The sequence below is a fragment of the Equus quagga genome, chromosome 18 (assembly GCF_021613505.1).
Source record: "Equus quagga isolate Etosha38 chromosome 18, UCLA_HA_Equagga_1.0, whole genome shotgun sequence".
In the NCBI taxonomy this organism is placed as follows: Eukaryota; Metazoa; Chordata; class Mammalia; order Perissodactyla; family Equidae; genus Equus; species Equus quagga.
In genome coordinates, this window is record NC_060284.1 from 22,088,744 (window position 1) to 22,115,787 (window position 27,044).

General features: G+C 36.0%; 1 protein-coding gene across 5 annotated transcripts in view; it reads right to left on the bottom strand.

The window, feature by feature from the left end:
• The window catches only part of ODF2L (outer dense fiber of sperm tails 2 like), a 38,143-nt gene extending 18,331 nt beyond the window's left edge, over nucleotides 1–19,812 (bottom strand). For 3 of the 5 annotated variants that reach the window (XM_046645786.1, XM_046645783.1, XM_046645787.1), the window contains exons 1-8: nucleotides 17,888–18,014; nucleotides 12,636–12,805; nucleotides 10,629–10,746; nucleotides 8,039–8,098; nucleotides 7,842–7,913; nucleotides 7,158–7,274; nucleotides 3,355–3,540; nucleotides 717–826 (exon numbers count right to left, since the gene is read on the bottom strand). In XM_046645786.1, coding sequence (XP_046501742.1) covers nucleotides 717–826; nucleotides 3,355–3,540; nucleotides 7,158–7,274; nucleotides 7,842–7,913; nucleotides 8,039–8,098; nucleotides 10,629–10,746; nucleotides 12,636–12,805; nucleotides 17,888–17,941 — 887 coding nt within the window. In that variant the 5' untranslated portion in view covers nucleotides 17,942–18,014. Of the gene's footprint in view, nucleotides 1–716; nucleotides 827–3,354; nucleotides 3,541–7,157; nucleotides 7,275–7,841; nucleotides 7,914–8,038; nucleotides 8,099–10,628; nucleotides 10,747–12,635; nucleotides 12,806–17,158; nucleotides 17,419–17,887; nucleotides 18,015–19,654 lie in introns of those variants that run through there. The other 2 variants (XM_046645785.1, XM_046645784.1) reach the window with 2 other exon arrangements.
• Nucleotides 19,813–27,044: the final 7,232 nt, after the last annotated feature.

The following is a 27,044-nucleotide window of genomic DNA, read 5'->3' on the forward strand; positions in this document are numbered from 1 at the left end:
AACTCATCCACAGGTATGTCTGTCTGTCTGTCTCTCATCCACAGGGATGTCTGTCTGTCTCTCATTCACACATGTGCACAAACATATGCACAATTTCAGGAACAAGGTTAAATAAAAGGATCAAGTGAGACAATAACTAATCTTAGAAGCAAATTGTATATGCTAGTTTTCAATAATAAAACTGAAGAGAATATACAGAAGATAAATCATTTAAAAGCAAATATTCAGGTTTCATTATTATTAGCTTATTATTAATAAATTTCAAAGTGTAAAGTATATGCATTTTTACTCATTGATTTTCTTTGTTATGTATTTAAGGCACTTGAAGGAGCAATAACTTTAAGGATTTTGAAAACATTTACGCTTTTATTCTAAACTATGTTACATATTCTTACTTAGACATTCTTGTTCAGTAGAGAAGTATCACTTCCATTTTAAGACAAAGTTATTAACATTTACTGTAGATAGATGACACATACTCATACCAAATACTAACCTAAAAGTCCAAAATTTCAGAATGTGAGTACTTTCAACTGGTAATCATTTTTATTGTATTTTTAGAGTAAGAAAAGTTTATAGAATTAAAAATGTCAAATCATATAGACAATACCTTTACCACATGTAATCGGAAGAACCAAAATACAAACCACTCGAAGAGGAAAGAACTGAAAACACTTCTTAGTAAACAGTAAAAGGATTTTAAATTTTTTTCTTACTTTTTCACTGTTTCGATCTGAACTTCCAATTCAGTTTTTTCTACTACAATTTTCTCATAATGACTTTTCCAGGCATTGGAAGCTGAGATTGTTTCAGACAACCTGGCTTCCTAAAAAATACATCAAGTACTCATCTTATAATTGAGTAACACTTCGGCTTTGTTCAGGGCCCTAAACACAAATACAATATAAACAAGGAAACACTCATCCTACAAAGTATGGAACTTTTGTTAAAGAAAACTTCAGTGTACAGTTCTGAATATATGGAAGTTTTAAAGCAAACTTTAATAACAACATATTTATATTACTCATTTTATAGGCACATAGTGGCAGTTCCAACTTAACATTTTAAGGATGTTGAAGTAACTATTTTCAAACAATGTTTCATAATTAATGAAGATAATTCCCTATTTACTGAACTTTTCATTTTGCATTCTCTATATAGAAGATGCTAGCAACGACATAAGCATCAGAGGAGAAAGAAGCCCTCTATGGCATACATAGAAGCCACCTGCAATTCCACACTTCCACAGCATTTAATAATGCAGCCTTATTTATCTTTGTTTTAATGATGTCAACCTGTTTTGTAGAGGTCACCCTGTCGGCCTTCAAACACTGTTTCTGTCAGCAAAGAGATGAAAGTGGTAGTGGTTGCTTATCCACTTTGAATGTGAGCTCCAAGAGGCAGAGATTTTTATCTGGTTTGTTCATTACTAGGGCCTTGAATAATGCCTGGCATAAAGCAGACACTCAATAAATAACTAATTGTGAAATGAATCTACTCTTTGCAAATCCACCTGGTGAGCTGTGGCCATTATGTCCCCTATCTACATTCTACCAAAAATTAGACTCACTGGAATGGCAACAGTGCCCATAATCACTAACCAGAAGACCCAGAAGTAGTAATGACAACACTTAACACTCATTGGGTGCCTCCTTCTTTCCTTCATCATTCAGACACTCACTGATCAAGTATTTATTGAGTATTACTATGTGCAAGACATTTTCTGTTTACATTTTTTCCACAGTAACATTTTGATATATCGAAGACTAGTATTCTGTTTTCATATTTTATGTAAATGAATTCTAATATACACTATAAAGTGTAAGTTGTGCAATTCTAATATAAATTAAGATATTTAGAAATTTTATGAATATCTCAATAAAATTAGAGAAAAAGTGGAAGAAAATAAATTTTACCTATAAAGTGGATGCTATGAAGAAAACTTGATACACTGATATAATTAATTGTTGTGGGACTACTTCAAAAGGACTGGTCAAGGAAGGCCACTAGGAAGAGGTATCAATTAAAAAGACATCTGAATGATTTAAAAAAGAACCAGCTATTGTGAGCTGAGAAGAACATCACAGTCAGAGGCAACAGCAAACAAAACAATGAAAACAAACTCCATGGATCAGAGGAATAGAAAGGAGGCCAATATAGGAAAAATGTAGTATGGCCAGGCACTGTGCTTTGACATATATTTTCTCAATTATTCCTGCCTACAGTCATATAAGATAGACAATATTATTATCACCTATTATTAGACAAGGAAACTGACACTTAGAGAGGTTAAGTACCTTACCCAGTGTCACGAGGTAAACAAGTGGAGGAGCCTTCCCAGACCATGATCTGGGGCATGGATGACATGACACTATTTAAAGAGGAAAATCCCAAGAATGCTGACTCGATTAGTTTTTACCACTCAAGACTATTTTCAGGCGTAGTGCTATAACCTAGGTACACAACCTTCTAGATTTTGAACTTAGTCTTCAATTTTTTTATCTAGTTAAATTCCTCTGAACGTAGGTTAAATATTAAGGCCTTAAAATGTTAACAGGAGCTTATAAAATATTAAGTTGTTTTGTTTACACAAGTGTTTATGCAAGTCTGTTTTCACTTCTAAAAGCCTCTAATAATTCTATAAGCCTGAACACTGGTTCTTAAGAGGTGGGATACCAATGAGACATTAAAAACAGTAAATATTTTACTAATTGCTAATTGAATAAATATAATAATTTGTCAACAACAACAAAGCACTAAGTCCATTTTCCAACTTTGTACTACACTCAAAGATAACTTTCACATGGTGTGTTTACGTCATCGTATAGTTTTAAATGCGTTACAGAGTTTAATGAAATGAATTACTGAATGAAGGCATATGACCCAATAACATACATCAGCATTTCAGCGTTGCTCAGAACCAGTTCCAAGAGTTGCTTTGTGGGTGAAAGAAGAGTTCTGTGGTTAAATAAGTGGTGGGAAACTCCGAGTTCAATACCCTTCATTATACTGCTCTACTGAAGGCCCTCTCAGGGCCCTTCACATGCTAATGCGCACTGTAAACTTCCAAGGGGAATCTGTATACACTGTTACCCTTGGCCACAGAAGCTTTGTGACACACTTCACATAACCTTTAAGTGAAGTTCCCAAGGAAATGTTGATATAATTCAATATGCAAATTTGACATTTTATGTAATCTTTCAAAATAAAGACTAAAACAAAAAGTATGAGTAAAGTTTTTCTAGTATTAATAGTATTAAGAGAAGAATAAAACTATTACATTAAGCATCATGACATAAACTACACAAAGTAAATACATAAAATAGTCATTTAAGAAAGAATGTATATACTTACCTGATCTCTAATCTGGGAAGTAAGGTTTTCAATGTCTCCAGTAAAATGGTCAAGCCTTTGTTTGTAAATTTTAGATGCTCTTTTTAGAGCTACTGCTTTTTGCTTACTTGAATCTTTCATTGCTACAGTCTCATGCTTACTTTTTCTCAATTGCAAGTTCCATTCAGCTATCTTGGTTTCTAAGCTCTAAAAAAATATCGGCAGCAATTAAATTATTTTAGAACTCCAATGTTTATGTAAACATTGTAAAGATATGTAAATAAGGTTTAACACAGATTTTATCAAAAGGAGTAATCATAAGATTACTAAAAAGCAAAACAGTGATGACAGATGATTTCACCATTGTTTATCTGTAACCAGTTATAGAACACAAATTTAAAATATATAAGCCTACATAAAACTAATGCTACTTGTATTATAGATGTTGGTGATTATGGTACAAACACTAACTTCCCTAAAACTTTTGTGATTAACTAGGACTTACACAAATTTCTGATCTAGAATATTATATAGTACTAGTATTGCAAATCAAAAAACCATAACTTAGCCAGACAATTCAAACAACAGGTACACAAAGCTCAAAGGAGTCGGTTGCACCTCAAAAATATTAGGACTCTAGTTTGAATGATAAAGGCTTAAAGGAGGTAGCATAAAACTATAGATCATGAAGGGTATAGATGAGAGAAACATAGACTTATTTACCAAATTTTAATTTACTAGAATGAAGAGACACGCCTTGACACTTGAAAGAGTTACATCAAGGACAATAAAAATACTGCTTTAGGGGCTGGCCCGGTGGCGCAGCAGTTAAGTTTGCACGCTCTGCTTCTGCAGCCCAGGGTTTGCTGGTTCGGACCATGGATGCGGATGTATGCACGGCTTATCAAGCCATGCTGTGGCAGGCGTCCCACATATAAAGTAGAGAAAGATGGGCACAGATGTTAGCTCAGGGCTAATCTTCCTCAAAAAAATAAAATTAAAAATAAAATAAAAAATACTGATTTACCCAATGAGTAGTAAGTTTGTAGAAGTTGTTATTCTAAGACCAAACAGGTTTAGATAAATGAATGACTCCCTCATCCATAAGAGTGAGTAAGGGTAAAAAGATGTTTGAGGGCATATTTGTACCAACTGTGTTTCATGGTGTTCATTGGCATGACTGTTTCCTTGACTTGTCTCTTGGTGACATAACGAGAGACAGAATATTAGGATGGGTAGATGACAGACATGATTTAGTGTGATAACTCTCATGTTTTTATTTCAAATTATTTTAAGACTTTGTAATTAAAATATTTGACTATTAAGTATCTAAGAACTTAAAGATTTAAGATTTTAATGCTTTTACATTTTTTTGAAAGTTGTGTATATACTGAAAAGAACGTAAAATTACTACAGAATATAGGTTTTAGTCTCCCATTCACTGAACAACCATTTTAATTAAGAAAAAAGTCAAAGAAGTCACAGTAAAAGATAGGATGCTTTTCTACTTAATTCTATGATGAACAAAAACTATGCAACTTAACTTCCACTAAAATTGAGATTAAGAAGTACATCTTAAATAAGATTTAAAGACTTGATCTCTTTGAAAAGTAATTAGGTAGACTAGGAAAAGAAGCAAAACATTCTTAAATTGTCTTTAAAAACCTATCCTAACTAAAAATATCCCAGGAAACACTTTAATAAGTAGTTGGGGAAAACCAAATAAGAGCAGTACAGTAATCCTACTTAAGAGAAATGAAGACCCACAGGAAATACAGCTGTCATTCCTCCACACAACCACAGGGTGTCACCATCACACAGTGAATGACTGCTACACCTTAAAAAAACCTTTTTAAACACCAAAGGTGAAGTAAATTTTTCTGAACAAAGTTCTAGTAACACTTTCTCACTAGATTTATCAAATCCCACACTTTAGGACTATTAGGGAGTGTACTGAAACTATCAAATTATTTTTAAAGTTTCAAAATAATTAATCCCTCACAGTCATTTGCCAAATGAATGGGCACCTATTTAAAGTCAACTATTTGCCTTTTCCTATTTACAAAGAACTATATACGCTGCATGTTAGAAGATAAGTATTCTCTATATCTTCTAAAATGTGAAAATATTCTAATTATGATTGCTATATTATAAAGAGAGAATATATTATAAAGAGAGAAAAAGTGGTTCAAAGTATCTTGGGGATAGTTCTCAGAGAATCCTAATGTAATTTAAATTTTTACAAGACCCAATATAATGCACTGACTCAACAATATTAAAAAACTGGATTTATGTTGCCAAACTGAGTTCATTGTGTTTGTACTCTAAAAAATAACTTGTTAAACCTAAATCAAAGAACTAAATTCTGACCCCCAATTACTTAATGCCTTAAATTCCAAAGGGTGTATGTTAGAGGGAATGTAGAAAAATATCAGTAACCTAATGCAAATTCTTTTAATCGTTTATAAACAGGTGAATTTTTGTAAAGGAATGTCAACTCAAAGTACTAGACAGGAGAATGTCATCACAAAATCCTAGGATTTTAGCCTTATATTCTTTCTCCAAATTATCATGGATATAGAAAGTAACTGTTAAACTTAATTTTAAAAAATCATTTAATATTTCATTTTTAAATTGAGGAGACTCTTTTCAAAAACTTCCCTAACTGCTGTTTGAGCATATAACTAAAAATTGTGTAAGTAAGATGTACTTGTGTAAGTAGATGATTATCTGAGATGTTCAATCACATGAATTCTCCTGCTTTTAACAGAACAGAGCAATGCAGTACCAACTCTGGTTTATCTGCTGTGCCCCAGGACACCTATGCAAAGGACACAGGGAATCTCTGGGGGAAAGTGCTTAGAAGCACATGTTGAGGACACAGGACAAAATTTACACCCCCTCATAAGCCTGCTTAACGTCCCTTTGATGGGTTTCTTGTCACTGAAGGGAAAAAAAAACACCCCAAGTGCAGTCTTGAAACATGTGCCGCAGGTTGCAGACATCTGCTATGACCCAGGAGTGTAAAAGCAAACAGAATTTAGCACAGAAGTCCTCACACACAGTGGGGTTTGTCTTTGTACACTTATCTTCTAAAGATGGGAACGATGCTTCTTTTCCTTTGGCAAAAATGACAGTGGGTCCAATTAGCCTATGTCATATCATAGCATCCTCAAATTCTTTTCCCAAAGTGACTGTGAGACTTCCAAAAGAATATTTAAACCACTCAATTTAAATCAAAAAATTCCTCTTAATTATACTGCTAAAAAACTGTATAGCATAGAGATTACTCGATTATCTAAACACTAACCTAAAACCCTAGGTTAACCGATTTTAAAGTTGTTACCATTAGTAACAAACACAAAAATAATAAACATTTATTGACTGCTTACTAAATATGTGTGAGAATACTTATATGTATGTATGAATGTAAAAAAAAGACTGGAATACTATCTACCAAAATGTTAACAATGGTTTCGGTGTTTTTAAGTTATTTTAATTTTCTCTTTTATATTTTACAAATTTTCCACAATAAACATAAATTAACGATATAATGGGAAAGATTTTTTAAGTAATTCAAGCTCTACAAATCCTTCCTAGATTGGCACAAAAAAAGACACAGCATTTTTATATTGGGATTTGGAGACAAATCTTCAGATGGGCTAGAAATCTTAAAATTAAGATTTGCCTCAAATATGTATTTCCCATGGCAACACTCAAACTGAATTCTTTCAAAACCACCAAATTCCAGAATTAAGGAAAGGCTTTATAGTTGTTCATTAATTTTATCACTTCAAGTGTTAAAATGGATGGATTTTTACAACCTTTATGTGTTCTTTTAATTTATCATTCTCTGCTTCCTTTTTATGAATTTGGAGCTGTAGTCGTTCATGCACTACTTTTACTGATTGTGAAAAACGGTTTGCTTTCAAAGCATTTTCCTAAAACAGAGAAAACAAAAAAGTGTTATTTCATGTATTTCTCCACAATCTTTAACTTTACCCATATTTAGACACGGACTAAAAAGCTGATAAAAAGCGAAGTACCACTTTATATAAACCACTACCCCCCCATTACAAATGTATTTTATATAAAACTATCAGGATGTTTTCTCCTCCCTCCTTTCATTTAATGGCTCCTGATAATTATCTTTTTAAAAGTCCCATCTATCCTCATTATCCTCATAAGTAATATTATGGGTATGTCTAAAATGCTCCTACGAACACTGAAATTCCTCAATTTATACTAAAATTAAAATACGATACAAATTTACACAGTTCCTAATATATAGTGATCTATGCCAAGTACGCTGAGTGAAACACCATAAAACTCTTAAAAAAAAAACTTTAAAAAATTAGATGTTTGATACATAAAACTTGCAAAATATCCAAATAATCTAAAAACCTTTCTGTTTGTATTTCTGAGGATATGGGGGCCAGGATGGAAAGAAGGGGAAAAGGGCGTCAATATTAAGAAAATACGGTGAATTAAGCTCAAAACTTGCTTACCTTTTCATTCTGAAACAGACAAGAAAGTTCTTGGATATAGGTCTCCTTTTCAAGTATCTTGTTCTTAAGATCCTTCAGCAAATATAATGTAAAATTTAGAAATATCAAACTTAGATATACTGGCTAATTTTATAAAACCAAGCAACATACAAACAAAAAATGTCAGAAGAACAGACACAAAGTTTGAAAAGACTTACAGTGTTCTCACTTTCATTATCAGTTAGCTTTTCTAACATGCTGGATAAACTGTCCCCTCTCTGTGAAAAAAAGATATTACAAATCAGTGTTCACAAATTTTATTTCTCTACATAAAGTAGGAAGTGGAATAATCATCACTTAAGAAATTAATATGGGGGCCAGCCCCATGGCAGAGTGGTTAAGTTCGAACACTCTGCTTTGGTGGCCCAGGGTTTCACCGGTTCGGATCTTGGGCGCAGACAAGGCACTGCTCATCAGGCCATGCTGGGGTGGCGTCCCACATAGCACAACCAGAGGCACACTCACAACAAGAATACAACTGTGTACTGGGGGGGCTTTGGGGAGAAGAAGAAGAAGAAAAGAAAAAGAAGAAGAAGATTGGCAACAGTTGTTAGCTCAGGTGCCAATCTTAAAAAAAAAAATTAATTAATATGGACAACTACTATGCACAGTTCAGATTTTTTATAAAGTGTACCATCAGAAGGATTTTTGCCGAAGTGTTCCAAATCATTTTTTGTCCATGATTTACAAAATTACTTAATTTACTAAATTAATCTCTAAAAAATGCCTCAGAAAGTACAAGCTAATGACATAAAAATCACAAAAATACTGTATACAAAGGAAGCTCACAGTGTTTATAAATAGGTAAAAATTAAAAACAACCTAAATTTTGTAATATGAAATTTTTTAAAGAATTACAGCAAATCAATAACAGCATTCTGACATTTTAAATGAGAACACAGAAGAACGTTTATTCATTTTGACGGTCATACTCCTGCTTGAGAATGTGAAAAAGCTAAGAATTCCTTTCACTCCAAAGCATACATGCATGTACATATAATGCAAAATTGTACACACAATTTCAGAGGGCTCATGGACTTCACGAAACCCATCCTTGGACTCTGTAAGGGTACACAGCAGAATCACTTGGCATACATATATGTTTTCATTTCTCTTGGGTATATACATCTTATAAATGAATGTTCACAGCAGCTTTTTTCATAATAGCCAAAAAGGAGAAGCAACTGAAATGTTCATCAACTGAAGAATGGATAAATAAACGGTTATACCCATACAATAAAATATTGTTCAGTAATAAAGAGGAATGAGGTACTGTTATGTGCTACAACACAGATGAATCTTGAAAACATTATGCTAAATGAAAGAAGGAAGTTATGAATAACCACATACTATATGATTCCATTTATATGAAATGTACAGAATAGGGAAATCCATAGAGACAGAAAGTAGATAATGGGCAAAGGAAGGGTGGGGGGGGAGGGGAGGTGAACTTCTAAAGGGTGTGGTGTTTCTTTTTGTACTGATGGAAATGCTCTAAAATTTATTGTGGTGATGGCTGCAGAATTCTATGAATACTCTAAAAATGACTGAATTGCCTACTATAAATGGGTGAATTGCACAGTATGTGTTTATAATTAATAAAACTGTTACAAAAAAGAATATATGAATGTATAAATACAATGTACACAAGAGCTTAAATTCTAAGAGTATTCTACTGTAATCAGCTGAATGAAGTATGACAAACAGTGAAAGTTTTTGAGATAGAGAATAAAAATACATTTTCTATTAAAAACATGCTGTTCTCATGTAGAACTATTTATGAAACATTTAAAAAGTAGAGATTAGTTTAAGATTGTCATTTCAAACAAAAATTCAAGAATTATTTCCATTTCAAATCTACCAGTATTTTAACTTCTATAATTTGAGAAATAATACACCCTCCAAGTGACAAATATCACTATTAAATTAGTGCTTAGTGTTCCTTATGTGTTGGTATTCTGTCTTCCTAAGAAGATGTTCTAAAGCTTGTTTCACATGTTTAAAAGTGTCTAATTCTTTCGTTAATGTTTTCTTCTGTTTAGAAAACTTCTTCAAATTGGCTGCAGAAAGATTAGCCTGACAAAACATAAGAACCACATACACATTGTAAGACATAGCATTGACACTCTAAAATATAATATTATTATTATCAAAGAATACTTTTTCCTAGTAACGAAATCATTCTTTTGCAAATAGTAAATTTTACCAAGTTTATCAATAGTAAAGAGGACCTGTTACATAGTCCATTAAAGTAAAATGAAATCAAAATAAGGGCTTAAACCCTAAAATGTTTTTTGGACACTTATTTTAATAAAACGAATAGAATATAATCTATTTTTTGTCCCCAACTCAAACTTTGGTACAATGAAACTTTAGAATACAGTTTTCTATTCTGCATAACACTACAGAAAATAGATATTTTCATTTCTCAGAATATTTTAGTTTTAAATTCACTCGAGAAAAGTTGACTCTCTAGTTCAACTCCAGATAAGTCAAGTACCAAGGTACACAGTTTCCAGCTCAGCCTCTTCTCAGGTGCCTGCCTGAGACCACCTTTGAGGAAAAGAATTGCAGTTAATGACACAGAACTAAGGAACAGTGATAAATCTGCATTTTTCGGTATAAAATACCAGTACCGCCTTAACTACTTTAAGATATGAGACCTCAGTTAATGCATTCCGGGTATTATAAAAGCTTTTCATTTTATCAGATGTTCACAAGTCAAATACTCACATTTTCAAAACTCACCTCTTCAATAGTGTCCTTAAATAACGGCAAAAGTAATTCTACAGAAAAGGTTGCCAACTCAGCTTCCTTAAATGTTGCTTCCAATTCGGTCTTTTCATTTAGGATGTCCTGCTTTAGGCTAATTACATATGCACAAATAAAATTTAAGTTAAATCTGACATATAAACTAGTTATACTTTTTATGCAAATATAGCATACTTTGACTAAATATTACAGTTCCATAAACTGTTGTGCAAAATGTAACAGTAAATTGTCACTGAAACTGTATGAATTTTTTTCCATACATCCACATTTTTTCTACACTTATTATACATGGAAAAACAGTTTTTAAAATTTTAAAATATGTAAAACACAAACCCAATAGCAGTGTTTCACGTGCTATTTGACAATTATTCAATATCCCTTGTCTGGTTGGTAAACGATTTGTTTGAATGTGTATATGCATTTTTTTCTTTCCTTCCTTCTTCCTTACTCCAAACCGAAAAGATTTGTTTTTCTAAATCCTAGTCTCAAATCCTTTCTTGAAACTTAACTGTTTTTCACAAAAAAATTTCCTCTAGAAGAACGAATAAGCTAAACAAATGGAACAAAAAAAACCTAAAGCTCTCCAGGTGTCTAAAAGTCCTTTACATTCGACTTTAGGATACGTTATCATTCAGAACAAAACTGGTATTTGCCTTCTTGATTACGTTTTACCTAGACACTACTGTGTAACACTGTAAGATACATTTCTTTTTTTTGCCCACATTTTTACATCCTGAAATCAGGATGCTTCTTACAATCTTTGTCAGTCAGGAGGCAGTCCTGACATGTCTTTCCTGCACAAAACCAAAACACACAGAATGGGCATCCAACGCTGTGGAGGATATCCCAGGGCTAGGGAGCAGCACCTTCCTAAGCCCTGGGAACGAAGGCTCCTAGAGAGGGGTTGAGGGAGTTGGTGAAGTAGGAATGTTTAGCAACATTCCAGAAGCAAGACTCCAATGTAGGCTTGCTGTATGTTGTAATTAAGAGCTCAGCATAGATAAGTTTTATTTCATTTAAAGATGCTCCTGAGAAATGCCATCTCACCAATACTCAATAGCAAGGACAACTCTGAGTCAAAGAATGACTCCAAAGAGTTGGACTTTGAGTATAAAGAAGTTTTGAGAATACCTTAACTAATTTATTTCACTCACATTTTATTTTTATATAAGTACAGAGTTATTTGGATTAAAAATCTATGTGTAATTATGTTTGAAGGAGCTTTTTCAAGATTTATAAATAAAATTTCAAGTGATAAGATATAATTTTGTCTTTAATTGGCAGCTCTTTTCTTTCTTTATGGAACATAATGGCTCATCAACAATTGATGGCGTCTGAGTGGTTATGTCAAATACTAGATTTGGTTCTTAAACACCACCGACTTAAAGTGATGGGCCTAAGAAAATATTGACTATAAATGACACCAGTCCATTACTAAAAGCCAAGGGCAGAACATCAAAAATGATTATAGATGACAAAATATCATTTTCATTTATAACAAGCTAAATCAGAAGCTGGACTACACCATCCATACGGACAATAATGGTATTTTAAGATTGGCATTTTTGGGGGCAATGAGTCATATAAATAACAAGTGTTATTCTCCATACTAAAGAAGCAAAATATGATAGGTATTTGTTATACAGCAATACACCAAAGGACAGTGACTGATCACTTATTAACTACATTTCCAATATTCCAAAGTATTTATAGTTTAATTTACCGTAAAAACCTTTATACATTACAAATTCTTAATAGGTAAGGTTTTCATTTTTAATTGCTTTCATTAAGATTCAAAAAAACTAGTCAAATTCTGCTAAGCGAGTATATTTGTAATCAGATTAAATGAATATATGAATTATTAGCTTTGAAGAAGATATTCTCAAAAGAATGCTGTATTTGATTCAAACAATTTACAATATGGACAAAACATGAAACTCTGAAATCAGAAAATGAGATATCCCCTGTTATTGTTGAGAATACCAGCAGACTTGACTTTCACTGGCGTGCTGTGGTAAATGTTCTTTCTCTCGTCTACTTTTAAAATGGGAAAACAGTTCTTCTGAATGACTTCCATCATTTGAGGGCTTCTCCATAAATTCAGCAAATGGATTCATAGGTGGCTTCCACAACTTCTCCACATAAGCTGAAAGCTAGGAAATATTTTAGTAATTAAACATTATTTCAGTAAAGATTCTTTTTTTCTGTCATTATAAATAAAGATCCTAAAGATGTCTAAAAGAATATTTCACAGACAAAATTGAAATTATAACTGCTATTCATTGTGATATTAATGCAAACTAGTATCAAAATTGCATAGCACACCCATTCAACAATTTCCAAACACAGTTTCCAAAAGACCCACTATTTTCTACATAACCACAAGAATGTAGAAATTTTTATTAGTCTATTTCTTGTTTTTTTTTTTTTTGTCCTTTTTTTGCTTAAGGAAGATTGCTGCCAGTCTTCCTCTATTTTATGTGGGATGCCACCACAGCGTGGCTTGATGAGTGGTGCTAGGTCTGAGCTCAGGATCTGAACCCGCAAACCCAGGCTACTGAAGCAGAGCATGTAAACTTAACCACTATGCCATTAGGCCAGCCCCATTATCAGTCTATTTCTTGAAGTATTATAGTATTACCTTAATCCAATCAGACTAGAAAATGGATATTAAAACTATGGGTTGATTATGGTCCTCAGTTTCAACAGATCCACCCAATAGGAAACGTACATTACTTATGCCTAGAACAGTAGAAATTTAACATACTTTTGGAAATATCTGGCAAAAGTAGCTACAAAGAAAATAGGATATTCTTTTTTTTTTTTTTTTTTTAAGATTTTATTTTTTCCTTTTTTCTCCCCAAAGCCCCCCGGTACATAGTTGTGTATTCTTCGTTGTGGGTTCTTCTAGTTGTGGCATGTGGGACGCTGCCTCAGTGTGGTCTGATGAGCAGTGCCATGTCCGTGCCCAGGATTCGAACTAACGAAGCACTGGGCCGCCTGCAGCGGAGAGCGCGAACTTAACCACTCGGCCACGGGGCCAGCCCTAAGAAAATAGGATATTCTTTTGAAAGTAAACCTTTCAAACTTAAATTCACTTATTCCTATTTCTGAGCTCAATCTGGGATAGTCTTTGGTGATAATGAATAGACAGATGATATTACTTCTAAATTTTACTAAATAATCTAATTGTTTTCACTCAAACTTAGAGATGTCACTTAAAAAATATGAATGTTTATGAATTTCTTCAAAACTGTTTCATTTTAAGTAATGAATTAGAGCTTTAGCGATCATTAAGACTGTATTTCACAAATCTAATACATGGTAATGTGTCTCCCTGACTTCATGTTTCTACAAAACTAAATGTTATATTTAAAGTTTCCGGCATTTTTTTCAGAGCTATTTTACCTCTTTGTAATTTATTTTCATATTTCTGTATTATAAAATACATATGTTTAAGAATTTTCAATACTTTAGGTAGATGCTGAAAATTATTTACAACATTTAATTAGCAATTCAGAAACCTTCCAAAGTGTCTGTAAAAATGTGTTTATTTTTGTCTGAAGGTTCTATATACTACAGAGACAAATATTTAGGATATAGGCCAATGAAAAGTATGCTCATATTTTTGAAATACCAGCAACTCATGTCCAAAAGGAACTGCTGAATAACCTACAGATAATCTAGGATGATCTTCTTGAATACTACAAACATGTAACATCCGTTATTTGGACATAACATTTTGAGCTATCTGTAGTCTAGAAAAATTAAAAATATACAGATACACAAAATCAAATGGAAAACTAAGGGTGAAAAAGAAGATGTCTGGATAAGTCACTGCAATTGAGAGAACTGATTGGTTCAGCTGCAGTAGCCACCCCGCTCAGAGAGGGACAGGTATTTATCTTTCATCCATTCAGTTGTTTAAATATTTGTCTTTCTGTACACTAGAATCTCAATAAAGAATGCCTTACTGATATTTGAATCCTCAGCACCTATAAGCCTTGTAAGAGCTAAGCAATACCTGAAGGAGAGGACTCAAGGCTTAGAGCAGCTAACGAATATGATGAATGAACACTGCTGCTTTTTAGTCATCCCTTGATTCATCATTAGAAGAAAAATGGCTCCTATATTTGGAATAAAAGCTCAAAAATCATTGTGAGAGGATAAGGATCCTCAATTTGTAGAAAATATTTTATGAGATAAGACTCAATTTGGTATCAGTATTTTAAATCAGTTCTAACTTGCCTTTGTGGACTACTGCCAGCTACATATACAATTCTTCTAAAAAGTTTGTCACAAGATAAAATCATACAACATTTTTCTGCTTCATCACCCAAAATAAGTAACTGTGTCTTATCTTAAAGGGTAAACAAATAAAATTAACAAAGTGGAAAAACAGGGATTTTAGTGATTCTTCAAAACACGAAGCAGAGCACTATATAAATCAAGTTTCAGATATTTCCATAGAAATTATTAGCAATCATATTCTTACAATCTAGAAATATTTTCCATGATAAAGATTGTTCAGAAGTTTCAAGGCACTGTACTATTTTCGTGTTGTGACAATACTATAATCAAAAGCATATGTGTGCTGAACAATGTAATAATTTTCTTTAGCTTAAAAAAATCCTGCCTTTATAAAAAATGCTATATTTTAGTCAGCAAAATGTATTCTCGTATGGAAAAGCAGATATTTCACAAGAAAATGTTTTCAATTATGTAGAATAAACTGCCAGTTGACAAATGTATTACATTTTTGTACAACTTGCTAGTGGTGAAACGAAGACACATTTTCCGCACACATACTTAATGATCAAATCCAAGATGACCAATTTTAAAATACTTTAAATGTTTAAAGAATTAAATTTCCTATACAGAGATGACTTTACCAGTTCCCTCCCCAAGAGGCATGTACTTAAAGCTTCTTCCAAGAGTGGTCATGGGCTTATGCCGATCCCGTTACACTCACTAAACTATGTTCAACTTTGGCCCACAACAAGCGTTTGGGGGATGGCTGTTCAGGGACCATGATGCTGGCCATGGTCAGAGAAAAGAAAGATCACAGTCCATGACCCTCCTTAGCACCTAGATTGTTCTAAGTAAACTAACCAGCTGCAGACAAATATGTATCTAAAATTAATCTCTCTGAAGAGAAAAGCATATGAATCTCACAGGTTTCAATTTGTTTTGCCAAACACTAATTCTTGGAAAATTAGCTCCCTATGGCTTCAAACAAAAGCACAGAGTTCTACTGAGAAATTCATCATGAAATATTCAGCAAGGAACACAAAGCAGATGCAGTAATGCTGCACGCTCCTCTCACTATTCCAGACACTAGTCAAAAATTCACTAGAGAAATAACTGTACGGCTTTTGAGACTCCAAAATGAAAAAATTGTATAGAAAATTTGGAAATAGGTAAAAAGTAAAAAAAAAACACAGGTGGAAAATAGATCTCACAAGTAAAAATTACCAAAATTGGAAAAAACATGTTCTGATATAGAGAGGTTAACTTAGATAAATAATTAGCTAAAGCTTCTCTCCAATGAATACAGAGAAAAAGAAATTTAAATTTAAAAGCCGGTTGCAGATTGGATAATATGGAGAAAAAAGTCGACAGCAAGTGACTGATACGTAAATACAGGATATCTACTTCAAGGCCCAAGTTCCCCTCCTGCCCAAAATAGTCCCCTGATTGCTCCAGCGCACCAAGAACCCCAAACATCTAATAGTATTTTCAGCATCACACAGTTGAGAATTTAATTACTCCATAAATGCTCATATTTTAGTTTTCTTGTCAACTTGCTACTAAATCTGTGGGGGCAAATATCATACCCATCATCCTTTGCCCTCAAAACTCAGCGAACACAGTGAGGGCATAGGTTCGGTTCTAACAGACAACTTAGGGTGACCAAATAATTTATTGTTTAAACTGGGACAATCACCCAGAAGAAGACTGGACCAAAGACATTCAGAATATTGCCTAATCACACAGTCAGTATCCTTTACCACGTAAACATAAAGCATTGTCCTTTCCTTCAACATGAGGACAACAACTGCCATTTATTAAGAGAGCACTGAATGACCTTATAAACATCATCTCACAAAAAGCCTTATGAGTTTGTTATTAACATCTAAAAGCTACGGATGGGGAAACCAAGTCTTAGAAAGGTTAAGCAGCTTGCCCATGATTACAAGTAAGGAAGTGGTGAAACTCAGTTTTGAACCAAAAGTCATCAGATATTAAAATATAAATAAATATAAGAATCTACACAACATACAAACTTGCTTCAATTCAGTCAGGTTTTAACAACACTCTTACAGATTCCATTTATATTCCAAAAATGAAAATTGTTCTGTGCAAGGAAATGGAGGATGAATAAGACTGAGCTCCTTCAAGGCACAGACTACTATTCTAAAGAGAGCAGACGGTGAACAGATCACTAAAATCCAGTGTGCTAAGGGGCTGTGACAGGGCACTCATGGGGTACCAGGAGAGCATACCTAATGCCAACTGGCAGGATTCTGGGAGACTTCCCAGAGGACGTGGAACCTCAGTAGAGTCTTGCAGAACAAGTTTGAGCTTGGCAAAAGGGAACCGGAAAAGGCGCTCCAGGTAGAGGTACAGGACCAGCAAGAGCCAGGAATTGTGAAAGAACATGACTTGCAAGTGCAAGAGGCAAAAGATGAGACTGGACACTCTCAAAGCTGTCACTGTCTGCCAAGCTCAAGAGCTTGAATTTTCTCCCAAAGGTTAAGATAGACCATTAAATAATGTTAAGCAGAGGAATAACAGCTCAGAAGTGCATTTTTAAAAGATAAATCCAGTGCTAGTTTGGAGAATGGGCTAGGAATATGGAGAGGAGAAGGGTAGAAGCAGCGAAACTGGTTACTAGGGTCCCAGAGAGATGAAATTTCAACATTCTTTTCCTATAAAAAATTTTGAAGGAATCAAATAAATGCTGTTTCCACTGGTGATAAAAACAATGAAGGAATTAGAATTAAAATGCCAGAATAAAAAGAGATCAGTACTGAAAGAAGTGATCAAATATAACACCTCATTTACCCATGACCATATGAATGGATTGCTCCCCATATAAATTCCACATAATAATAGTTTATTCGTTTAAGTACCAATATTAACTTAGACCAGTTTGAAAAAAACCTTTTAAAAATATTTCTTCCTTCCTTCTTAATCAGAGCATAGACAGACTGAAGATAATTTAACCATACCTTGATGATCCAGAGGCAGCATATTAAAACGAAAGAATATTGGGCCAGACTCATCCATTCTTAGTCTTTATGAGTCACCTGACATGGACAACCCTTAGCCACAAGGAGCCTAGGTTTTCTCTTCTACAAAATGAGAATAATTTTTGCAAGCCAAAGCTGTGGTGAGGTTTCAACAGAAAGAAGTAGAAGCACTTACAGGTGGGGTTTTTTGTTTATTTATTTTTTTTAATTTAGGGCCCCTATGGCTCACTCTATTGGGGCTGCTTTCCGACCAGGTCTTCTCTTTAAAATTTTTCATTTCTTTAAAAAAAAAAAAAAATCTTGAGTCAATCACCACTCCTGAAATTACCTGCAGACCTGAGTTATTCGTATAGAACCAACTCTTATCTTCAAAACAACACTTTCAAGAGATATTCTTTGCAGAATTGTTACAAAGCATCTTCAGCGTAGTCATAAATTGATAGTACTACTAAACCAAAGCCCAGGGGAAAACAATCATTGACCTCCAACAGAAGTGTGCCCAGTGGGTAAATGTTATTTCAACCTTATAGTTATGCCCAACTCCTTGGGTCTCATTCATTTGCACAGACCAAGCACAGTGAATAAGAGCAATAGAAACAAAGCCATTTGCTCATACCTTTGGGGGTCTGGGATACAAAAACTATGTTATTAATACACACCAATTGTGAAAATAGGAGAGAAAGAGAAGCAAAAAATGGATATCCAGCTGTTATTACGAACATGAGCATGACATTCTTATTGCAAGGTATCAAACTAATTCTAAAAGCAGAGAGCCTTTCTGTGGTTTGTTCCTTTAACCACAACTAACCAAGCGGGGCTTAAAACCATTCCAAGAACCTCATTCACTGAGTAACACCTGAACCTGACCATGCCTGTCGCCGCAATACTTCAACCCCAACATCAGCCAGTCCGGCTTTGGTCGTCTCAGTGAACAAGCACCGCTTAACTGACCACCCATCCGCAAAACCTAGCACTGCGTTTACTTAATCTCTTTTATTACAGCCTCTCCAAAGAGACTATTATCGTCCTCATTTTACAGAACTGAAGCCAAGGTTAAGTGACCTGCCCAAGGCCACACACCTGGTTCACTGGCAGAGCCAAGACTGAACCCAAGTCGGCCTCCCGCCAAGGACTGAAGGGGTCTCCTATAGAGGCTGGAACCTAGAAGGAGCCCGGAGGAGTTATTTCCTGAGGTTTTATGGAGTATTCTTCAAACATGGAGCCCCAGGGCCTACCACACTCTAGGATATTAGGTGGTGGGCCCAGTACGAGAGCACGATTTCGCTACTTTGGAAAGGAATGCCGCCAGGCGCCGGGCCGGCTCGGTCAGGGCTCGGTTCTGAACAAGCCCACCTCGGCTAAGATCCGCCCTGCCGCCCCAGGGACCACCCCCTTCCTAAGAGTCCGGGCGCCGCGGCCTCGTTCTAGAGCAGGCCGTCGGTGTGGGGGAAGGGGAAGGTGTGGGCAGAGGGGGGCTGAGGTGTACTCCGGGCCTGCGCGAAGGGCTTCCACTTCCGGGACCCACGCCCCGCCCCGGGCCTCCGCGGGGCGCCCCCGTAACCGGCCAAGGGCAGCCCAAGCTTCCCACACAGACCGCGCCCCCGGCCTAAGGCGCGCCTACGCCCCCGCCGCTGCATCAGCACGGCGCCGTGACGTCAGCCCGCCGCCGCTCCGCTATGAAAGGGGTCCGAGGGGCCGAAAGGGCTGAGGCTTCGCAAACGTTAGCCGAAAGCCCGGAGGGCGTACCTGTGCTCTCCAGCCCTGGTCGGTCGGGAGGGAGCAGGACGCGGGGGGCAGTGCAGGGGGCAGAGCTAGGAAGGAAGGCGGATTCCTGGACCTGCTTGCGGTGGAAGGGGGCGCGCTAAAGTGCACCGGGAACAAAAGCAGAGCTGGTAACCTGCGAGCGGCTTCTCTGGCAACGGGCGCCCCGCCCCTTCCGGCGCGGCGATTGGCCGGGTCGGGAAAGTGAGCGCCGGCGCCTGTTGCTATTGGCGGGAGTGAGGGGGCGGGGCCTGGGAGAGGCGCTTTGTCTCTTGCTTCTACGGATAAACTTTCCTTCTGCAAACCTTTTGTTTTACGAAATGGGCAGTGCCTGTATGTAGTTAACAAGAATCTTACTTGTGCTCAACCAGAAAGGGAAATAAGGCAGATAGATTCCGAATTTTTTGACACTTCGCCTGGAAGAGCCCTGGCTTTGCTTTTTAAAGGGGAGATTTGAAAAGGCGAAGGCAAATGCAAGAAACCTCGTTTTAGGTGTATGGGATTGCTCTTCAGCTGAGATCCTCCCCTGGGCCTCTCTTTGCTCCTGTTAAGTGAGGGAGCCTGAGGGTGATCGCCTTTCGGGTCTCAAATTCTTTGGATCTGTGCTATAGCCAGCTTGTATGGTTTATAAACTCCTGAACAAGACGAGATTTTTATTCGGAAAAGTAAAAAACTTTATCCAACGCCTCAACTTAATGTTCATGTTAAGAATCGTACGCCATCGTATCAAGTTCACAGATAGAGCAACTATCAACTGAGCAGTTAACCATGGTGTACCTCCTGATTGATTTTACTAAGGAATAGTTTCCAGTGATGAGTCCAGCAATGCTTTTTCCAGCCCAGAACTGTGATTGTCCAGCAAAAAATTCCGGAGGGTTAAAAATTCATTCAACTGTTCTATATATGCAAATGCTAAAAAGCCCAGGGGACTGAGGATTTAAGTACCTACTCGCACTGATGAGGGATTATGACCTCTAGCAGGCTAACTAACTTCTCTGGGCCAGTCTTCTCATAGTGGGTCCAGGCCTGGGGCTGGGGGTGTGTTGGCTGGTTAAGGGACAGGTGGAGTTGGGGCAAGGAACATAATTCTGAGGACCTTTTCCAGCACTAACCTAGGATCCCAGTTAACCTTGCTAACTTATCATAATTAGAAATAATTGTACACGGACGTTAGGCTCCTTTTAGGAAAAATACTTAGTTTGATTAAATTGCATTGGTATTAGGTGTAACCACCTTTATAAGACATTCAAGAGGAAACATTCACAAAATCTCAAAGCCAGACTTCTTGAAAATAATTATATATGATTCTCATGTTGACCATTTTAACCGACTTGTCCAGGTAAAGTAAATATGGCATCCCTCATCCTCTGAATCTAACTGTTCCTGAAATCTGGTTGGATAGTCAAGTTTTGGATAGGAAAATCCGTTATTCCATTATTATTTAAAGGAGAAAAAATAATGCATTCCAGCCCAACCCCAAACCCCCAGTTCTCCAAATATTATTAAACATTTGACCACCTATGAAACAATCCACCAAAGATTTCTGCATAATTTAAAGCAGGGGCCAGCATACTTTTTCTGTAAAGGGCCACATAGTAAATATTTTAGATTTTGTGGGCTGTGCAGTCTCTGTCATACAGCTACTTAACTCTGCCATTATTGTACAAAAGATGCCGTGGAGGATACGTGAACACATGAGCTTGGCTGTGCTCCAATAAAACTCAATAGGTAGCAGGATTGGTGAGGCCACAGGACATAGTGTGCAGACCCTGATATAAATCATTTAAAATATCAAGCGCCTAATAAACATTGAATTCATTAGTGGTACATTTGTCTGTAGGATGCCACGATACAGTATTGGATGGAAATTGTGTTTCCCTTCCTCATGGTGACAAATATGTCTTATAATGTAAAAATAGCAAACAATGAAATAATAGGTTAAAGTTACCCGATGAATACAAATAGTACTTAGCAAAATAAAAAAGCAATTTAAAAAATGGTTTGGTGTCATGGTTAACTGTTTCCAAAGATGGCCTCCAAACAATTCTCATCGCTGTACACACATCGAAAGTGGAGCCTATTTCTCCTCCTCTTGGATTTGAACGATAAATATGGTGAACGTGATCTTAGACCAGTTCCAGACCTGGCCTCAGGAGACCCAGTAGGTCTCTTGGACGTTTAAAATGTGACTAGTCTGAATTGAGATTTGTTGGAAGTGCAGAATATACACCGATTTTGCATATGAAAAAGAATGTAAAATGTCTTAATTTTTATAATGATTACATGTTGAAATGATAATACTTTGGATATATTGAGTTAAGATATATTAATAAAATTTAATCTTGCCTATTTCTTTTTACTCTTTTGAATGTGGCTACTAGAAAATTTTGAATTACGTTTGTGGCTCACATTGTATTTCCACTGGGTGGTGCTGGTCTAGAGGTATAGAGAAGTAATAGTGAATTATAAGAAGAATCAGCAACTCCTTACAAGGAGTAAGGAGATGAAGTTATTTCAGAATTTTCAGAGAAGACAAGACCAGCCTTAAAAGACAAGGAAGGAGTTCTTCAGAAAGCAAAAAGCTCTGTAGGGTCTGTCTATCAAGATGATACAATTATCCTAGTCCACCCAAACAGCTCCATTATAATTCTCAAGATCCAACTCCTTCTCAGTCAGTGCATTAATTGTTCACCTAAAAGACCTGGTGAGTCTGTTTATTCAGGTTTCTTTGTAATTCAGCTGTGCACAGGATTAATAGTTGATTGGATATATCATCCTTGCAAACCATAGAGATACCTTTTTAAGGCAATATAGAAGCTCTCTGGACCTCTGAGCTTATTACATTTTTCTTTAAGCATCTTAGTGCAGTTAAAAATAGCAAACCCACCCCACAATTCCTGTATTCTTCACTTCTGCCATTCTCATCAAAGGCTTGCCTCCCAAACTACATACTTAATCCCTGATGACTACAGGCCATTTTTAAATCAAGGTATAATTTACATTCAATAAAGTGCACAGATATTAAATGTTCAGAATATGAGTTTTGACGACTATATACAGCCAAGAAGCCACTACCTAAAACAAGATCTAGAACATTTACACGAACCCAGAAAGTTTATTTGTATTCCTTTCCAGTCCATTAAGCAAAACTATCTTCACCACCCTCACACACACACGCATACACACACCAAGGCAATCACTTTCTAATTTGTCACTTGAGGCTAATTTTACCTATTCTTGATCTTCCTATAAATGGAATTCCTATAAACTATACAATATATATTTTGTGGCTGGCTCCTTTCACTCAATATATGTATTTTTAGATTTCTTCATGTTGTTGCATATGTCAGTAGTTTATTCTTTTTGTTGCTGAGTAGTATTCAGTTGTATAAATATACTGTAATTTGTTTATCAGTTCTGTTGATAGACATTTAGGTTGTTTGCAGGTTTTGGTTATTGTGAATAAGGCTGCTATGAACATTCTTTTTTTTTTTTTTTGGTGAGGAAGATTGTCCCTGAGCTAACATCTGTGCCAATCATTCTCTATTTTGCATGTGGGATGCTGCCACAGCATTGGTTGATGAATGATGTGTAGGTCTGTGCCCAGGATCTGAACCTGCGAACCCGAGGCACTGAAGCAGAGCATTCAAACTTAACCACTATGCCACTGGGCCAGCCCTGCACATTCTTGTAAAAGACATTTTATGACCATATATTTTCATTTTCTTACCTATAAGTTGAATTGCTGGGTCACGGGATATACACATCCTTGACTTTATAAGAAAATGCTACTTCCATACATTCATACCAGCAATGTATGACAGTGCCAGTGGTTGTAAGGTGGCATCTCACTGTGATTTTAATTTACATTTCTCTGATAGCTAATGATGTTGAGCAATATACATATTGACCATATGTCTATCTTTTATGAAGTGCTGTTCAAGTCTTTTGCCCATTTTTGTGTTGTCTTTTTATTATTGATTTGTATTTTTCTTTATATAAAGTTCTTTATATTTTCAGAAAAAGCTTTTTGTCGAATGTGTTTAATGGGTATTTTCTCCCAGTTTATATCTTGCCTATTCATTTTCTTAATGATGTCTTTTGATGAGCAAAAATTTTAATGTTGATACAATCCAATTCATCAATATTTTTCCTTTTATAGTTTTGTGCTTCACAATTCCACATTTGTGAAGATATTGTATGTTTTCTTCTAGAAGTTTTACAATTCTAAGCTTTTATATTTAAATGTACGATCCATCTTGAATTCATTTTTTGTCAGGAATGAAGTAGGGGTTAAGGTTTACTTTGTTGTATACAGATATCCAATTGTTCCACCTTTTATTTAAAGGACTTTCTTTTCCACATTGAATTAACTTAGTGCTTTTATTAAAAATGATTAGACTGTATATGTGTGGGTATACTTCTCGACTTTCCATTCTATTCTAATAACCTACAATCTAAACATATGCCACCTTTACATTCTCTCAATTTCTGTAGTTTTGTATAAGTCTTAAAATTAGGTGGACTCTGTTTACCAACAAGGATGGTTGTCCACAGGTTAAGTCATACAAGGACTGAGCAAAGTCTTAGGGAACAGACAGGCATTACTTTTACTAGATAGTGTTAGCAGGTATCTTAGTCAGTTCGGGCTGCTATAACAAAAATACTATAGACTGGGTGTCTTAAACAAGAGAAAGTTATTGTTCACAGTTCCAGAGGCTGGCAAGTCCAAGATCAATATGCCTGGTGAGGGCCCTCTTCCTGGTTTGCAGATGAACGAATGCCTTTTTTGCTGTATCCTCACATAGGAGAGAGAGGCAGGAAGCAAGCTCTCTCACGTCTCTTCTCATGAAGGCAATAATCCCATAATAGGGGCTCCACCCTCATGACCGAACTGCCTCCCAAAGGCCTCATCTCCAAATACCATCACACTGAGGATTAGGGTTTTAACATGAAGTTTGAGAGAACACAGACATTTAGTCTATAGCCGTGGGCAACATGCCACCTGTTGTTGAAAGGAGGTGCTTACCAGAAACCACCCAGAAAGGCAGCTATCCCAGTTCTGCACTAACTAACTAAACCATTGGAAATTGGGCTGGGCATAGGCATTGGGTGAGGTTGAAATGGATTGTTACAATAACGTAGTGATTAGCAGCAAGGGCTGTGGAACTGTACCAACCTGTATTCATGTTTTCTAGCTACAAGTCTTGGGCAAGTTACTTTACTTCTCTAAGCCTTGTTTTTCTTTTTTAAAAAAAGAAGAAGAATTCTACCTATCTGATAGAATTGTTGTGATGATCAGCTTCATATTTGTAGAACACAGAGCCCTGTCTCTGATAAATTTTAAGTGCCTTATCAGTGGTAGGTATTAGTAAACAATGATTGTTTTAAGGTTCAAAACATATGACATAAAATCAAGAATGATTATCTCTCTCTTTTCTTTTTGACATTTTTTTAAGAAACATTTTTAGGTTCACAGCAAAATTGAGGGGAACGTACAGAGATATACCATATATGCCTACCCCCACACATGCATAGCCTCCTCCATTATCAACATCTCCCACCAGATGGAACATTTGTTACAGTTGATGAACCTAGATTGACACATCATGATCACCCAGAGTCCATTATTTACATCAGGGTTCACTCTTAGTGTTGTGCATTTGACAGGTTTGGACAAATATATAATGACATGGAGTCACCATTGTGGTACCTTGCAGAGTACTTTCACTGCCCTAAAAATCCTCTATGTTTTGTCTATTTCATCTCTCACTCCTCCCAAACTCCTAGCAACCACTGATCTTTTTACTGTCTCCATAGTTTTGCCTTTTCCAGCATGTCATATAGTTGGAATCATACAGTATGTAGCCTTTTCAGATTAGCTTCTTTCACTTAGTAATATGCAGTCAAGTTTCCTCCATGTTTTTTCATGGCTCGATAGCTCCTTTCTTTTGAATGTTGAATGATATTCCATTGTCTGGATGTTCCACAGCTTGTTTATCCATTCACCTACTGAAGGACATCTCAGTTATTTCCAAGCCTTGGCAATTACGAATAAAACTGCTATGAACATCCATGTGCAGGTTTTTATGTGGACATAAGTTTTCAGGTCTGGGTGAATACTAGGGAGAGGGATTGCTGGATCTGATTATCTTTTTTCATCTATATATTTTCCACAGAAGTTGTAGTCTGCAGACAGGAGCTTTTTTAAATAGAGTAATAGCATATATGAATCTACTTTTCCCTCTAAACCACAAATGATTCCAGTAATTACCATAACCTGCAAAAGTCTAGAATGTTTGACCAGTTAAATAAACACTGTCAAATTTAGCCCAAGTTGTAGCCAGAAGCTGAAAGCACTTTTTGGCTGCCCTCCTCACTGTTCACCTGATGGCCACAGAGGCTCCTTCAGCTCCTGGCATTATAGTAGGAGGAAAGAGTAGGGTTGTCCTAGACATTTCTCTTTTTTCCAAGGAGGAAAATCTTTTCTATAAACCAGCTCAACACCCCCACCTGCTTCTCCTCCGCCTCCCTCCTGCCTGTGGACTACTCCTTAGATTATTGGCTGCGATCAGGTCGCATACTTGTGCCCTAACATGAGGGGGGCATGGAAAAGTGATAATCAAAACTGAGCATTTTTGACCTCTGTCATGGAAGATGGGTTCTGCCAGCAAGGAAGAGCAGTAGGCTGACTATTGGGTAGGCAACTAACAGTGCCGAAGCAGGTGCCACACGCACCACAGAAAGGTCATAATTAATATGGATTAATATTTATTAAACTCTCACTCTGACGTAGACATGGTTTTAATCACTGTTTATTAATAGTTTCATATACTATTTTAATTTTACACCGATTTTACAGATGTAGAAACTGAGGCATAGAGATGTTTAATAACTTACCTAAGGCCCTGCAGCCAGTAAGAGGCAGAGCTGGGATTCCAATCCAGGCAGTCTGACTTCAAAGTCCGGTCACTTAACCATTTAAACCACTGCTTCTGCGTGATTATTGCAAGGCAGGGTTAAAGGTGAATGCCAATAAAAAATTATATAATTGAAAATAGAAGTGGCAGAAAATTTTAACATATTCTTAGACTCTGGAATTTTAAAATTTTGACTTTAGTCCATTCTTAAGTAATCTACAATGTGTGTAATTGCCGTAATCTACATTGCTGTAATCTTCATTGCTGTAATCTACATTGCCGTAATCTACATTATGATAACTCATCCAAGTAGAGATAAAACATGTATGTGATATAATGACATTTAGGATAAATTATGACACGTTAAATAGAAAATGTTCATTCCTTTATTCTTGGTTGAAAAAGGCAAAAATGCTCCCTGAAAAGTTTCTTTTAAAAAATTTGTTAGTTGCTCA